This window comes from Phymastichus coffea, unplaced genomic scaffold, assembly GCF_024137745.1.
Source record: "Phymastichus coffea isolate CEN01 unplaced genomic scaffold, Cenicafe_Pcof_1.1 PCOF00245, whole genome shotgun sequence".
Lineage (NCBI taxonomy): Eukaryota > Metazoa > Arthropoda > Insecta > Hymenoptera > Eulophidae > Phymastichus > Phymastichus coffea.
The window spans coordinates 6,333-22,100 of NW_026707056.1; the positions used below are offsets into that span (position 1 = coordinate 6,333).

Here is a 15,768-nt window from a genome sequence, read left to right on the forward strand (position 1 = left end):
GCCAGTTCGCAAAACACTGCAAAAATAAAAACGCGCGCCTTGCTTAAAGAAGAAATAAGAGCAGGAGTCGCGCACCAAGTCGGTTGCCGAGGTTATTAGGCCACGGCGACAAGCCGAAACGAGCGATCGCAGGAAGAAAAGAAAAAAAAAGAGCTCGAATAGGCAGGTGGTCGTAAGCCGCCTATATGCTCAGCTCTAATCACGCCATGTAGCGGTGCAGGCAAGCAAACGATACTGCGTATATGCTTGCAATCGTGGGAGAGGGGAGGCGCTAATACAGAGGCGATTGGTCGTGCACGCATCAATATTTATCCAGAACTGCGGCGAATTGCGCTCCGCGGGAGAATGTATAACGCGGGCTGGTGCGCGCGTGCACGCTGGTGCCGTGAAACCGGAGAATACAGAGTTGGAAACTCGCTCCACCCACCGCCTGGCAAACACGCGAGCCACGAGTGACTGGCGCGCACTGGCGCGCGGAATGAAAGCAAGCCAGTCGCGCGCCTCGTCTGTGTTTGCATGTGTGGCGAACGATAACCGTGCAGCCTCGGCATTATCTTTCGCGCGTGCGCGCGAAAAAGGCCAGCCTGCCGATGCGCAATTCGGCGAGCGCACGTGCGCGCCGCGGTTAGCAGGCTGCTGCCGACGGGACGACCCGCGACGTTGCCGAAGCAGCTCGCCGCGGCCGAATTCGGCCGATGCGGACGCGTAGCTTATACCACTTACCAGGACTGCCGAGGAAGACGGAGGAGTAAAGAACGCCGCGGCGCGCAGCGTCACTTGCCGCTCTTTGCGCGTCTGGCGGCGAGTTCCAGTCTCTTGGACGTTGACACCATTTACCTGCAACAAGAAACAACAGCGCTTTTGCTATCTGCACAGCGAACTGCTTTGCAACGCAGACGCTCGTCTCGCTCCACCACGTCTCATTACGTAGCAGAAGAACGGCTCAAAGAGAAAATAGCATTTGATCGTGTTTTATGTAAGACGCTCTTCTTCCCTAGTAGTGCTCGGCTTCCAAGCTAGAACGGTAACAGAGCGGCGCACGGAGATGGAGACGTATAAAAAAGATTTATCGTGGCACTAGTATTGCACTCGTTGCGTCCTCGTCTGCCTGCAATGTACGAGTGGTGTTGTATCGGTGCCAGTGCTTTCATATTCTCTCTCTCGCAGTTCGACATCAGGCCGGTCACGTGTCGCAGGCTCTGCACAACTGCACAATAACCGTTCGCTCGCTCTCTAGCACGTTCGATCGTAAAGGTGAATCCTCTCGGTCGAACTAGTGCATCAAATAACCGTGAAAAGGTGCGAGTCGCTCTCCGCGCTCTCGAGAACCGACAACGACTGTTATGGCGCAGTCGCCAAAGCGCCGAGAAGGCGGAAAGCCACGCGCGCCTACGTAGTCAAATAGATTTCGTCCGAAAGAAGACAGCGCGAGCAAAACCGGCCGACGTTTGCGTAAATTATAGGGTCGGCGCGAAGCAAATAAGTTCTTAATTGTCGGACAGCGATTTTATCGCGTGACGCTTTTGCCTGCATGCGGTGGCTTATTACAGTTCGCGTTTTTTTGCTTTGTTTTTCTACGCCAGAGAGAGTGAATCGTGCAATTACATTAATTGGATAAGTGCGCACGCGCGAGGAACGCGCTGCAATCCGCGCCGATCGGACGCGCGAGCGCTCGGCCGTCCTCGTGTGACACGATCACGCCAAGTGCCGCCACACAACACGGCGAAATGGCCCGACGCTGCATTTTCGCCGATAATGGCTTTGTAACACTTTGCGCCGGCACGACTCTCGCTCCAAGGCAGTTTGGGCCGCGGCGAAGAGTCGGGCACACTTTCTAATTGCTAATTGGGCCAAGCTGATTTTTACTAGGCGGCAAAGCGCGAAGAAAGGGCCGCGTCGCCGACCGCGGCCCATTGCACAATGAGCTGTCAACGTAATCGTTCTCGCTCGGTCGACATTGATGTGCAATGTGATTGCGTCGATGAGCTTCCAAGCCGTACCCTTGGCCGTGCCCAACTGGCAATTATTTATAAATATGAGTTGTATAAGGGAGACTCTAGCAGTAGCCATAGCGCTGCGGCGATAATACGTCCGAATCGAACGTTGAATGTGACAGAGGCGCGGATTATAAGGGCCACGATTAGCTCAGGGCGCCTCCGCGCAACACAATTCAGCTCTCTCTCTCTCTCTCTCTCTCTCTCTCTCTCTCTCTCTCTCTCTCTCTCTCTCTCTCTCTCTCTCGCGTAATTGCTGACCCAGCTATCGCTCAACGGTCGTCACTTCATCACGCAATCTCGCTCAAAATTATTCGCGGACGAATATTTATATAATTTTGGCGAGTCGCGTTTCGATTACCGCGGCCTTTCGAGACGAACAATACCGCTCGGAATAAGAAGGACAATGGTCGGACTCTGCATCGAGACGAGCATTTTCAATTAACAACCGTTTGACGAGAGCATCTTCTAAAATAAGATGATTGACGGATGAAACGCGCAACGAGCTGCTCGTTCCCTTGGGGCGGCCAAGACAAAAGGGACGCAAACAAGCGTCTAATTGAGCGGCGCTCATCTGCAAGTAGCCGCTGGCGTGCGCGCATCGAGCTGCCCCGCGGACGAGCAACGCGAGCGACAAATGCAAATGGTCGCGCGGGGAATGTGCGCACGCATGATTTAAGAGGCAGGCGCGAGACGGCACCCTCCGAACCAATTCGAGCGCGACGCAACAAGCAATTTTCCGGCGATGTGAAAATAGGAGTAGGTATCGCACTTTATTTCGCCCGCGAGAGAGGGAGAAGGATCTCCGAATGAGAATACACGTCGCGCGCGCGCCAGAGGGTAAAGCCGCGAAGCGAAGTAATTCCACAGGCGGAGGCGAGGGAGCGCGCCTGGCCTTATCTGCGCCGCTCGCTCTGCCTGTGTGCTCAGCCGCGAAAATTATATTCTCGAAAAGCAGAAAATTGCCGGCTTCCCCGCTCGCGCCTCCGATCTCCAATTTCCCGTGCGCGGCTTTCGATCAAAATGATAATCGGCCGGCAGCGCCGATTTGACTGATCGCCTGCCCCCACGTAGATCCGTGCAATTATACTAATGGCAATGCGCGAGCGCTAATGCACGGGCCCGCGTCCGACTCCGACTCGCGCCCCAATGACTGGTCAATTTTCGAGCGCGCGACTTTCCGAAAGCGAGTTATCGTCTCCTGCCCCCTTGCTCCTCGCTTTTGACTTGTTATTCAATGATTACTGTGATTTTCAAGAGGCCAAAAACGATCTAATTGGCCGACGCCGCAGCTGCTAGTCCGCGACGTATTATTAAGTGCGAGCGCCCGAGCAGTTTGTTATTATATGGAAGTGGGACGCGGGTCTCGCGGAGAAAGCGAGGCTTTATCAACTGGTCAACGTGGAACAAACTCGAGGAGATGCGTCGACGAGTGCATTGGTCGTTTGACGAGCTGCGCGAGCAAGTGGAGGCTGTCCCCACGGGAACGGGAGACGACGAAACGTGGAACGGCGAGGACGTGGAAGCCAAATGGAATGCAAAGAGTATACCTGCGCGGCATCGCGAGGATCGCACGCCCGGGCAGAAATAATGCGCGCGGCGTTTTTCGCGGGAGAGGAGGGAGGAGGAGCGCGAGACGCGAGACGCGAGACGCGAGACGCGAGACGCGAGACGCGAGAACGGGAGAGATTTATGGGCGCTCGGAGACAGGGTGTAATCATACGCATCACCCCATCAACCCTGTAACTCTGATTTACCGTGGAAATTTCCAAAGTTCTTTTCGATTTCCCCCGTCAGCGACACGCGCGCTCTGCACGCGGCTCTATCGATTTTGGCCGCCTCTCCGCGCGGATCCGTCGACGACTCGACGACTCGGAGCAATTACCGCCACGTTGCCGGCGCACGCGTTCGCTCGGCCGAACATTATTTTCATCTTCGCTAAGTTACGTTTTCGCTCTGGTGTCTCGAGTCCCTTTCTGCTCCACTTTCCGAGACTCATTGAGAAATACGAGCGGAGAAGAGGGAGTCCTCCCACGTGAGTGATGGCGCGATGTTACGCGCTGATACAGCGGGAAATGGCTGGCAGGGAAGAAAAAAAACGACCACCGCCCCTCTCTCCTTTTTTCATTCCTGGTAAACGCGTCTCCTCGCCTATTCTCCCGATCAGTGCAGTCGAAACGTTCGGCGCGTCTATTTTTCGACCTCACCCCGTTATCGCTATTTTTGAGTTGACGTGAAAATAGCTCGCCGTGCGCGCGCGCGCGCGCGCGCGCCCGTCAAAGTTTGACAAAAGTCCAGGAGAAGAATTTTCATGCTGTTCACGCGCGATAAAAGCGCCTCGGCGGCAAGAGAAATAGAGTTCCGCGAGGCTCAGCACTTTGGCGAGTAGGGGCTTTGAAAAAGATGCGAGACTAGACAAAGTGGGCGACGCAGCAGAACGCTTATTTTCCCAATAACCCCATCAAGAGAGTAGCAGCTCGCGCTCGCGCGCAACGAAAGCTCGCTCCGTATAAATAAATCAATATAAGCCACCCTTTCTCGCAAGCGCGTACAGCCTCCTCGCTCCTCCGGTAGCGCGCGTGTGTGCGTCGCTGTGACGTATGAGGCTAGTCTGGCGCCGTCCTATGTGGAAGAAAAGCGGAGTCGTCGAGAGCGCAGCCTGTTATTTCACAGTTAGGCCCTCCTCCTTCTCTCTCTCTCTCTCTCTCTCTCTCTCTCTCTCTCTCTCTCTCTCTCTCTCTCTCTCGCTCTCTCTCTGCCAGTCCCGGGGGAAGCTTTTGTCCTCGACTTCCTGACAGGGCCAACTTCGCACCTGCCCTCTCACTCTTCCACTCGGCCGCGTAATTTATTCCAAGGATAATCCCGCGGATCAGCCGGAGAGCGATATTATTTTCTCTTCAGCTTAGTTCCGCTCTGCTCTCGCGTATGTGTAAAACTAAAAAAAAATAAGAGCGAGGAGCTTGATTTACGGCTTGTCCCGTCGCTCTTCTTTCTCTCCGCATGATGTACTGCTGTAAACAATCTGCTCTTTCGACGCCGTCCCGTGTCGCAAAAAGCAACCGATCCTGATTGTGCAATTCACAGCGCGCATAATCGCCAGATTATATTGCTCACGAAGGAAACTGGCGCGATAATGGAGACATTTATCAAAGATTTTCGCCCGCGCGTCTGTCTGCGTGGGTGGTTACTGGCGCACCGTAGCGTGGTAGTTTCCTTTAATTTATGGCCACGCACCAGCACCGCGCTGATACAGTCGACGGACCAAGACGCGCGGAATCAATCCCCCGAGCATTACAAACGAGCTAACGAGCGACTGTCACACGGCGCGATAAAAGTTGCGGCCGGCCGGACACTTGACGCGGACCGACTAATTCTAGCGCTGGCACGGGCTGGTGATCGATGTAGACCGATGAAGGAGCCAAAGTCCCTCCGGGAAAGGAAAAAACTGGCGGGTGTTTTGAAAAACGAAAGCTGGAGTGGCGCATCGCGTTCGCCACAACTCAGCAGTAGATAGCATTAGAGGCATGAGGTATGGCGGTTTAATTCTGTCGGATCCGAGGCCCGATAAAGCGTGCAAGGGTCGGAGGGAGGGAGGGAGGAAGAGAGGCAGCGAGCGCGCGCGACTCGATCGTAATCAGTAATACGCGCGTCTAGATTATGCTTGAGATTTTGACGCGGAACACGTGATGCAGTTTGTACCCTATGGCAAGCAACAGCAGCAGTGCAGCAGCAGTCTACCTGTCGGCCAGACGGACGACTCACTGAGCCTGGCACAGCAATTAATTATGAGCAGCGGGGATGCGATATTCTCGTCTTACACGTGCCGCGCGCTCCCAAGCCAGCCAGCCAGCCAGCGAGTGTGCGCAACGCGCGCGCCACTGGTCTTTGCCAGCGTAACGTCATACGCACAGCGCACGCAACGCACAGTCGCGCGTCTGTGGCTAAAGGCCAACTAACGCGTCGCCGTGTCCGTTACGTTTGCCTTTTTCATCCTTACGTTGCCTACGCGGACGAGGCTGCGGATCGATCGTTACCAACTGGTCGTTTTGCTCGAGCGACGACGGACCTTTCGCGCGCGTATCCGTTTCCTTCGCCAGGCGAGCAGCGGACTGCAGGTGTTCCACCGAAAAGTAAACGCTAAATATTTGAGTATGCGCGCGCGGCTAAGAACCGAGGCACTCGACGAGGCTCCTCGCCGAGAACGCTAAAAAGCCGCGAGGCGTGCACGAGCGCTGCCGCACGGCACGCATCTATCCGCGATAGATTAGATTATAGCGGAAACGAAGGAAGCTCGGTGTGCGCGATAAGAATCGCGGAGGCAGCTGACTCGACTTCCGGCACAAAAGGTATAACACCTCCGCGCAAATTACAAATTCAAACGCTTCTCGACTTTACGCTCGCGCGCTAATTCACAGGCGTTCGATCGAAGACGTACTCGCAGCGGGCCACAGGCGTAAGGCTGGCAGGTTGCCCGTGACCTTTGACCCAGGCCCCCGCCGCGAGCCAAAACACCGCGAATGCATTCCGCTTTTTTCACCCGCTCGCGCGACTGCAATGGGCTGTGCCGGCTGTTCTGGGTTACCGCGGAGCCGAATATCGCGACGACGGCCGTCTTTATGCAGATCGGATGCAGTCTACGTATCTATAAATATACGTGCACGTACAGGTCTGCGCGTGCCAAGATATCAACGGGTCGATTTTCAAATAGGTGGCCGTTCGCTCTCGCCGTCGGCCAAGCTTAATGCCACGTGGAACGTTCGCCAGCTCGCTATTTTCTCCAAACAACAAGTATGGTTGAGTTTTGGATTCGCGCGAGAACTCGTTTGGACCGGCGTATTCGCTGCTTTCGGCGAGAGAAAAAGGACTCGGACGTTCGGGCGGACGCGCGAGAGCAAAAGAGCAGCCTAGAGAGATTTAAAAGGTTAAGGCAGGTCGACAGCACGGCTAAATGATGATAAACTATCTGGACGGCCTCACCGCCGAGAGCTGAGCCGAGCTGAGCCGAGCTGACCACGCGCATCCCCGCGCGCACGTTCAAATTATGTTCTTTTTCAAAGAGGTGAAGAAGAAAAAGGAAGATGGCTTTTCGAGGCTTGCTCGCGGCTGTAAAGAAAAAGAAAAGAAAAAGACGAAGCAACAAAGTCAGCGCAAGGCATTCCGGGCATTCCTCGGGCCCCTCGGACAATTATGAAATTTTTGTTGAGCCCGTCGCCGCCGGCGCAGCCATGTGAAATGCAAACTGGCTGCGACGCACGCTGTGCTGCCAATTTGCTCTTGTACTTTTGGCTCAATCGATATCCGCGCAAAACTCTGCGAGTCGACGTACTAATTAAAAATGCCGTGGATGTCACGTGGCAGCAGCAGCGCGCGATCGGCTGCTAAATGCATCGCCGTTGCGTATTAAAGCTCCTCTGAAATTCATCGACAGCAATAAATATCATTCGATCCTCTCTCTCTCTCTCTCTCTGCTTTTTGCCCGTCCCTCTTTTTCTCTCTTGCAAACGGCATCTTTATCCGGCGTATATATGCGCGGCAGCCAATTAATAATCGCATCGGAACTAATTAAATCGGGAAAACATGCAAATGCCTGCGTGTTTATATTCCCTCCAGAGGATGAACTGTACGCGCACGAATCCGCATTTCGTCGGAGATTCGATTACAAATTGGCCATAAAAAATGTATAAAGCTCTCTCTCTCTCTTCCACTGGCGCCATGGCCACTCCATTAAATAGATTTTTGCATGCTCTCGGGGCAGCAGCAGAATCAATCCTATATATCGGCGATATTGAATTCGATTTCGACGAGGTGCATCTCTCTCCTCTTTCTCTCTCTCGGTGCTTTTGTTATTCGATTGCTGGCTTTCAAATTGACCTCTTCAAAGTCCTGCTCCGGCCGAATCTATGAATTCTCTCTCTCTCTCTCCGGGAATAATACAAAAATCCAATTTCGATATTTCACGTATTTTATGCGTCGGTGCCGCGCGCCATTGTTTTTTGCCGTATACGAAATGCCGATGAATGAGAAATCCAATCGGGCCAGAAAAACAACTGGCGAGCCGGAGATCTCAATTGAAATCGAGATCGATACTCGCGCATTATTAGTCGTTGGCAAATGATAAATCGCCGGCAGCGTGCATGCGTGCGCGTACGAATTAAGTCGCGGGGGCGAGAATGAGCGGCGCGAAACGAGAGAGGAGCTCGAGCGACCCTCTCCCTGCCAGTGCTGCCAACTGTCGGCAAAGCCGGGAATCGGCCGTGGGCTTCGGCCTCGCGCGACGCGCCGCGAGCTCCACGCGAACTACCACGACTGCACGCGAGTGCATCGCGCCTGCACGCGCTCCCCTCCGCCCTCTCGGCCCGCCGGCCGAAGGCTAAGAACGCTCGCGGGCAATCGAACGCGCGAGGCAGCAGCGCGACCGGCCATTCCCGGCTCCATTCTCGGCTCCTTCTTTTTCGAAAAGTCCGCGCAACCGAGCCCGGCTAATCACGCGGGAAGAGAGCCGACTGCACACAGCTCCGAGCGGCGAATCAAACGATATCGGCTTCTGCGATTAATTTATGCAACGCGGGCACCCACGTGCGGCCGCGCGCGCTGTTAAAACGCGACACTCAAAGGCAAGCCGCACGCGAGCGCGCCCGCAGTGGGAGAGTCCGGAGCGAGCGCAATCACACACGCGACTAACGCCGTCATGACCACCGCCGGCGATTCGTTACGCGTTGCGGGCTTGCTGGCTTGCTGCGCGTGTGGCCGCCAGCCTCCCCAGTCGCGCGAATGCCCACTCGCGCGTGTAACGCTCCTACGATGTCGTTCGGCTTTTCTTCTTCCTTGCTTCGCGTCCCTTTCCAAATTTATCATATCGACGCTCGCAGCGCCGCCGAAAAAGACAGCGACGAGTGGAGACGAGGGGACATTCGCCATTACGAGTCTGAGCAATCGCTCTCTGCTCAAGACTCTCCCTCCCCCCCCCTCTCTCTCTCTCTCTCTCTTCGTTCACTTTCCTCTTTCTCTGGCCACCGTAAATCGACTCATATTGCTGACCTCCCCCTGCGACTTTTAGCCGGCGCATGCGCGAGATGCGCGCGCGCCCATCCCGTACACACGTACCTTTTTATAAGTCCTCCTCGCGAGCTTGCGAACTCTATCCTTCTATATCCTTTTCAATGTGCGCGTTCGGATGCGAAAGAAACTGTCTATCTGCCCGAGCAACTGTTGAGTGTAATCAAAGAAATACACGCGCTGAAGACACTATAAATCGCCTCGCGGCATCGATAAAATGATCGTTTTACCAGCCGCTTAATGATGTCGCTTATAGTGACATCGGTGCGTGGATGAGAACTGATGCGGCACATGCACATACGTGAAAATCACGTAATTTTAGCGAGCACTTTACAATGAAAATCACGACGGGGCGAGGAATTTTTCGTTTTCTCGCTCCTCTCGAAGCCTTTAAAGGCAATTCTCGAGGCTGCTTCATCTTCTCGCCAGAGACTTCCATTTCCTCGACACGGCGGCGGTACGACGCGTAGCGTAGGAAACTCCTTATTGATTTTATCAGCCTCTCGATGCACTCTCTCTCTCTCTTTGCGCGCGCGGCAGCCGATAATTTTCACTCTTTTTTCATCGCGCGCTGTATCGACAACGATCAAAACGTACAGTTTGAAAAATAAACACACACACTCACACACGCAACTGGAAGAGTCGACTTCTATACGCGCCATTCTCTTTTCTCTTTCGGTAGATGTGAAAAGAAGGGAACGACGACGATCAGTGGAAGATTGGACAGGAAATAAAGAAAGCAGACATCTTCATCTTCCTGTCTTGCTCCTCGAGGGAGCAAAACAGCTGACGCCATACACTCGGCGTCACACGACTGCGCTGTCAGGCGCGCAAGCGGAGTCGACCTCGCGTTTCCGGTTCCTCCCTTTTTTTTTAACCACCCCCGCTTTCTTTTTTCTCTGTTCGTTACCGCTAATGCCTTGGCGTCTTCCTCGAGAAAAGGAAAAAAACAATTCCACGAATTGCCGGAAAAATCTTGCCTCTACTTTTGACATCGAATAGCCGCGAGCGAGGAACAAAACGAGGACTGAGCGAAAACGTCGTACAGTACGAACAATTGAAATGATTTCATAGCGAGGGTATGATGGAAGGCGCTCTCTCTCTCTCTCTCTCTCTCTCTCTCCGTCTGCCGGGCGTGCAGCGGCGGTGATTTATACGGGCGCAGCACTTATGGAAATGGCCTGTATGCAGCAGTAGGCGAAGTCGCGAGAGAGAATCGAGGGCGAGGAAAAAAAGAGATAGACGCAAACGTCTCGGCCGATAATGTTATTATGCTAACGTCCCGCAATACAGGGCTTAGAAAATGCTCCGTCTTCTCATTTCTGCTTTTCTTTTCAATATTCAACTTTATTGCCCCGCGAAAGGTGTGTCACGACGTCTGTATATATGTATGATTGCTACTTTTGCTACCGCACGCCGGGTCGTAAAACATACATTAGTATATACGCTTTCTCCAAGTCAGATCTATCTTCGAAGTGCAACGATCATTGATTTATTAGGCGTGTAAATATACATTATGTATATATAGATCTGTATGCTCGGCAAAAATGTATTCAATGGAATTTATTATTAGATAAAAATCTTTAACTTGGGTGTGACAATAAAATCGGCAAAAATGAGCTTGCGAAGAGTACGTTAAAAAGCACATGCTCACAAAGTGGTCACAAGTAGAGCTAATCGACGAGCGATTGTTTTCTCAATCACGCGCGAGCGTTCGAGAAAATGCACGCCCAAGGTCTATAAGAAAATGAGGCGCGCGGCGATTCCGAGCGATTACCGACGCGCCCATTCGCATTCGCGCGCACGTAGCTTTCACGGCGGCGGCGGCGGCTCGAGAAAACTACTCGCGTGTGGCCCCGCCTAAAGCAACTCTGCATGTGGCTCGCCCCAGTCGCAGAATAAATAATTTATCGGTGAAAAAGGAAAACGTTTGTCGACTTGTCCAAGATGATTTGTGACGCGATGCATCGCCACCGGAAAAAAAGTAAAGCCTCTGTTTATCAGTGGATGGCCATCAAGAATAACAATCGTCAGAAGTATAATTGCTGGAAAGTTTCGAAATAAAGACTCGCGGAGAGAGAGAATAAGAAAGGGAGCGAGAGAGGAGTCTAATAAACGACGCTCGGGAAAATTTAATAAAGCGAAAATTACGAGGAGAGCGGCTACGCGGCTGCCGAGCGGGATCAAAAAAAGGAGCCGTGGGAGGGAGATAAAGCAAGAGAAGAAAAAAGTCGAGAGCACGGAGCAAGAGCGAAGGGATGGAAACGGGAATACGATTGGTTTGCACGGCTCGCCATTTACGAGTCGAGGGTTGTGCTCCTTCTCTCGTCCCTCTGGCGGCGCGTCTGCGCGGTTCCTTGACCCTGGGAGGCTGCGCCAGCCGCGACCAACCAACTCGCTGCTCGGCTGGCTGCTTGCTTGACGGACACCTTCGAGCTCACTTGCCCGCCTATCTTTTTTCCCTCGCTCGCTGCCTTCCTCCAGCTTGTCGCTCTTCGGGCATTTCGGGCTTTTCGGGCTTTTCGGGCTTTTCGGTGCTCGGCGCGCGCGATGCCCAGCTATAATCAAGACTCGCGCCTCCCGCCGGCGCTATTGGGCCAGCAAATTATTACGGCCTCGTAAAAGTGCTCTCCGATCACACGCGGCTCCATCAACGCCACAGCCCACTCTCCGTCATAAACAGGCCGAGCGACGGCCGAAAGCAAAGAGCGCGACCTGCCTCACTGCGCGCTTCGAGCTCGTAAATAACGTCTCGAGTGCTGCCGGTGCAGCGTCGCCACCCTTTTCGCGCAGACTTGGCCCCCTTCGACGAACGACCTTTTGCGCTGAGTGGCTCGTCTTCGGCCCATCTTTTTACACTCTGTTCGCTCAGCTGCTTCGCTCGCTGCTTTGTTTTCCCACGCGCTTTTACTGCCCGTCTCTCGCATCATCCGACTTTTTATAGGCTGCGCCAAAGATGTTTACGCGGCTCTTTTATTCGACGTATGCTTTCGCTAATTTTACGACGCGGAAAACCGCTCCTTTGCGTCTCTCGTCTCGGACATTATAAAAAGAGGAGTGGAAGGGTTGCTGCGCGCGCAGCTTATGAGCTATGTACGCGCCAGCGCTCGGCGGCGAGCTGGGGGTTATGTACACGGCCGCTCAGTCGTCGTGTGGAAAACCGACCAACGCACAAGCCGTCTCAAATTAAATATCGCGCAAATCGCCGTTGCGACGCGCCAGATAAGATGAATAATAATCGCCGAGCGATAAACCCTGAGCTTGCAATTATCCTCGTTTGCCTGTGCAGTTTCTTGTTCGTCAAAGTCGTCGCAGCGTTTATAACCAAATGCAACTCTCACGCGAGACGAGACATTCGCCCGTGCGTCGATCGTAAATTTCAGCGCGATACGATCTGCAAACAAACTCGAATGAATCAATAAAAGCCCATAATTGCCGTTGAACACGTGAGAGATCTTATATGTGCCTTATAAGACCTCACAAAGGCCCCACACCGGTGCGTACGTACATGTGTGTGGATATATATACATCTGCATTCGGTGGCTGCTGCGAGTCGTATTTGTCGGCGCAGATATCCGATTAATTCGCATCGCACGGATGTCTTTATTGTATTAATGTGCCGGCAGCGCGGCCCGGATAAGATAAGCTCCCAGCGCACGAGCTTCCTAGCATACACGAGACGGCGAGCAAGGAGCCAGGGCAGCATTGCGGCTTCCCCCTCTCTCTCCTCCGTCTGCATACTTGATGCAGCAGCGAGCTGCATGTATATTTAAGGCGCATAATCGACGATACGCATCTGCGATTAAAAAACGTGGCAGCTTTATGCGCAAGCCAATCGCCGGGCGCCCTGGTCGACCGTAAGCGCCTCGCTTTGCCAAGTTTTCTTCGTTCGCGAATGAAAAGTGGATAGAGTTGTTCATTTCGCGAGCACTGCACTGCCTGTCTATCTTGAATAGACCGGCCCGATCGCGTACAGCGAGACAATGAATTATTACTTTTTCATACGATCTATGTTTTTTATAGTTGATTGCCCCGTCTAAAATGTCAAGCCAACTAGAATTATTCAGTTGGGATTCAATTTCATTAGGAATTAATCGGCGTGGAAAAAGAAGAAATATAAAGAAGCCATAACGATAAAAATAACTTATCAAGCGATTCACCCCTCCGTTGAGGGCGAGATCGATAGCGCGTAGCACCGCTCGTAAGCAACAGCAGCCGATCGTCATAATGATAAACCGGAAATCTGCTGCTAGTCGTCGATTTGTCGTTGCTTCGTTCCCCCCACCCTTCCTCTCGAACCCCTCGTACTCCTCGAACCGTTCGCATAAACAAAATGCTTTTATGCGAATCGTCATCGGCGAAGAGCCGCGCGACTCAGTAGGTTAGTGCAGCAGGGTGGCGGTGGCGAGAGGAGCAGAGGAAGCGAGGGGCGAAGAGGGGGAGAAGAGTATTAAATCATAGAGGCGAACGCCGCCGCCGCCGCCGCCGCCGCCGGTTTACTACCGGATAAAACGCAGTGACTGTTATGTTATGGACCACCTGTATGCCTCGACCCTGAACTCTCTGCCGGTACTATCTATACTCGGCGGTGGCGGCGGCGACGGCGGCGGCAGGCTGAAAACAGCAGCAGCGTGTGCCCCCACATCTTTCCCGAAAGGCGTGCGCCACACGATGGTCCAGCGCGGTCATTTGCCAGAAACGGACGTGTTCGCACGCGGCGGCTCTCGCTTCGTTGGTCGCGCGCCACGGCAGACGATGGGCGAAGGAGACGTCCGTTACGCGAGAAGCAGAGGCGCATATGCGCTGCGCCACCGAGAGAAGCACTGAACGCCACCGGGAAAACCGCCGAGTGGGGCGCAGCATTTGCATAATCAGCGCGGGCCTACCGAGCACACGCAGCGCGTAGCCGCGTGGAAGGCGACCAATCAGCGCGTGCAAGCCCTCGGCCGAGGCGACGGGGCCGCGAGGGAGGAAGCGCAGCGGCCCGAAACATTTGGCAAGCCGCATGACTCCGGCACGCCGTGTGCCGCGCGAGCGCGCTAACTGCGTTAATTCATATCTGGAAAGTTGCGGGCGGGCAGCGCGGGAGGGAGCGAGGGGGGGAGGGGGCGTGTTTCGCAGCCGCGCGAGGCGCGAGAGGGGAGGTTTGTTGCGCCTCGCAATCGATAGCGCGCTCGCGCTCGGAGCGCCGGCGCCGCTGCAGCCATTTCCGACGGCGCGGCGGGCGCTGCAGCAGCGGCCTGCAGCGCGGCCAGGCCCGGGGGCTTGTCGCGCCGCGACGGACCCGGGCCGCGCGGCGCGGCCTCCTCGAGCGCGCCGGCGCCGCCATCGTGGCTCGCCGAGGGAAACGCCGCGCTCGGGCGGGCCGGGAGCTCGAATATTGAGCGGCGATCTCTCGGGGCTGGTTTTTCGGCGATGACTCCATGCATAGTTGATGCGTCATCGCTGCCGCTTCGGGTAAGCAGACGTTCGAATGACGCCACTCGTTATTACCGACTTGCTTCCGGCTCAACCCAAGCCAACCCCCGGATTTGTTCTTCGGCTGATCTATTACAGCCGCGACAAGCGTCTCGTGCATGCGTATAATGACGAATGACGTGTCATTCGTCTACATCGAATTATCAGCGACTCGCGTTCGCCGATGATGCCAGAGTGATCGTGAAATATGAGGAACGAGGAGATGCGAATGACGCGCCGCCGTCGCGGCGTTTCCGCTTTTTCAATCATTCATTATAATCAAAGAACCATCGCGGTGGGAAATCGATATGTACACGGCCAGCGTGCAGGAGCGCAAGGGGAGGTGGCCAGGGGAGAAAATGGCGAAAGTGCCCCGAACGGAGAAGTATATATACCGCGGTGAAGTGGGCGAGAAGAGGCGAAGAAGGGCTCTCGAGCATTTGGCTTTGGCAGAGTCGTAAAAATAATGGAACGTCGTGCATGCGCCGGTTAAATAGCATGTAATAGCGAGAGCAGAGAGAGAGAGAGAGAGAGAGAAGCGCCCTAGCTCGGCGCGCGGCCACCCTCGCGCGATACTCTTCTGCGTCTGCCGGCAGCGCCGCGCAAACAATGCCTTCGTTATTTCCCCGGCGCACGAGTGCCAGGAAAGAAAGCTCGCGCGTAATTACGAACAAAACCGAATCGTTGTTTCTCCCGGAGCTTTTGTTCGCCGCTCCACGTTGGCGCGTCGTAAAGATCAGCGGATTCGTGTCAAGAGCAGAGCGCCCAGCCTCTTCGATAAGCTGCGCCGCGGTCTGGCCGAGCGACAGCGAAAACGGCCAATATGCATAATAAATAGCTCGGCTGGAATCGCGTGCGCGCGACTCCTTGCCAAGACGCTTGTGCGCGAGGCTCGTGCGATTTTCCGTGAGACACCTGGTGGCGCTCGACCCACTTTGCATTTGCAATTTATGCGCCTCGCATTGTTTCGACGATTTATCATTTCGCAAAAACGAGCCGTGCGACGCGCGAACTGTCCAGTGCGCGAGGATCCAGTCGATCAAATGCATATTTTGTCTTTGACTTACGAGCTGCCGAGCTGTTCTGCTTTACAAATCGCTCGAGGAGAGGACCAATCGTGCAGAGTGGGACTTACCTGGAACAGAAAAGAGAAAACGGACGTATGGTTAATCGTGAGTGTCGTGTTCGTCCGCATACGCTTAGAGCTAGCTGCGAGATTGTTACGAATGCTGGCATTGTCCGTGCGAATCGCTTCTATCGA

At 54.3% G+C, this 15,768-nt stretch overlaps 1 protein-coding gene across 1 annotated transcript in view; it reads right to left on the minus strand.

Annotated features, from left to right (window-relative positions):
• Positions 1-716: 716 nt before the first annotated feature.
• Positions 717-15,768, minus strand: part of LOC131674455 (homeobox protein homothorax-like) — a gene marked incomplete at its 3' end in the record, with an annotated part of 109,782 nt that continues 94,730 nt past the window's right edge. The window contains exon 7 of the mRNA XM_058953151.1: positions 717-837. Within this exon, the coding sequence (XP_058809134.1) occupies positions 717-837 (121 nt within the window). The remainder of the gene's footprint in view (positions 838-15,768) is intronic.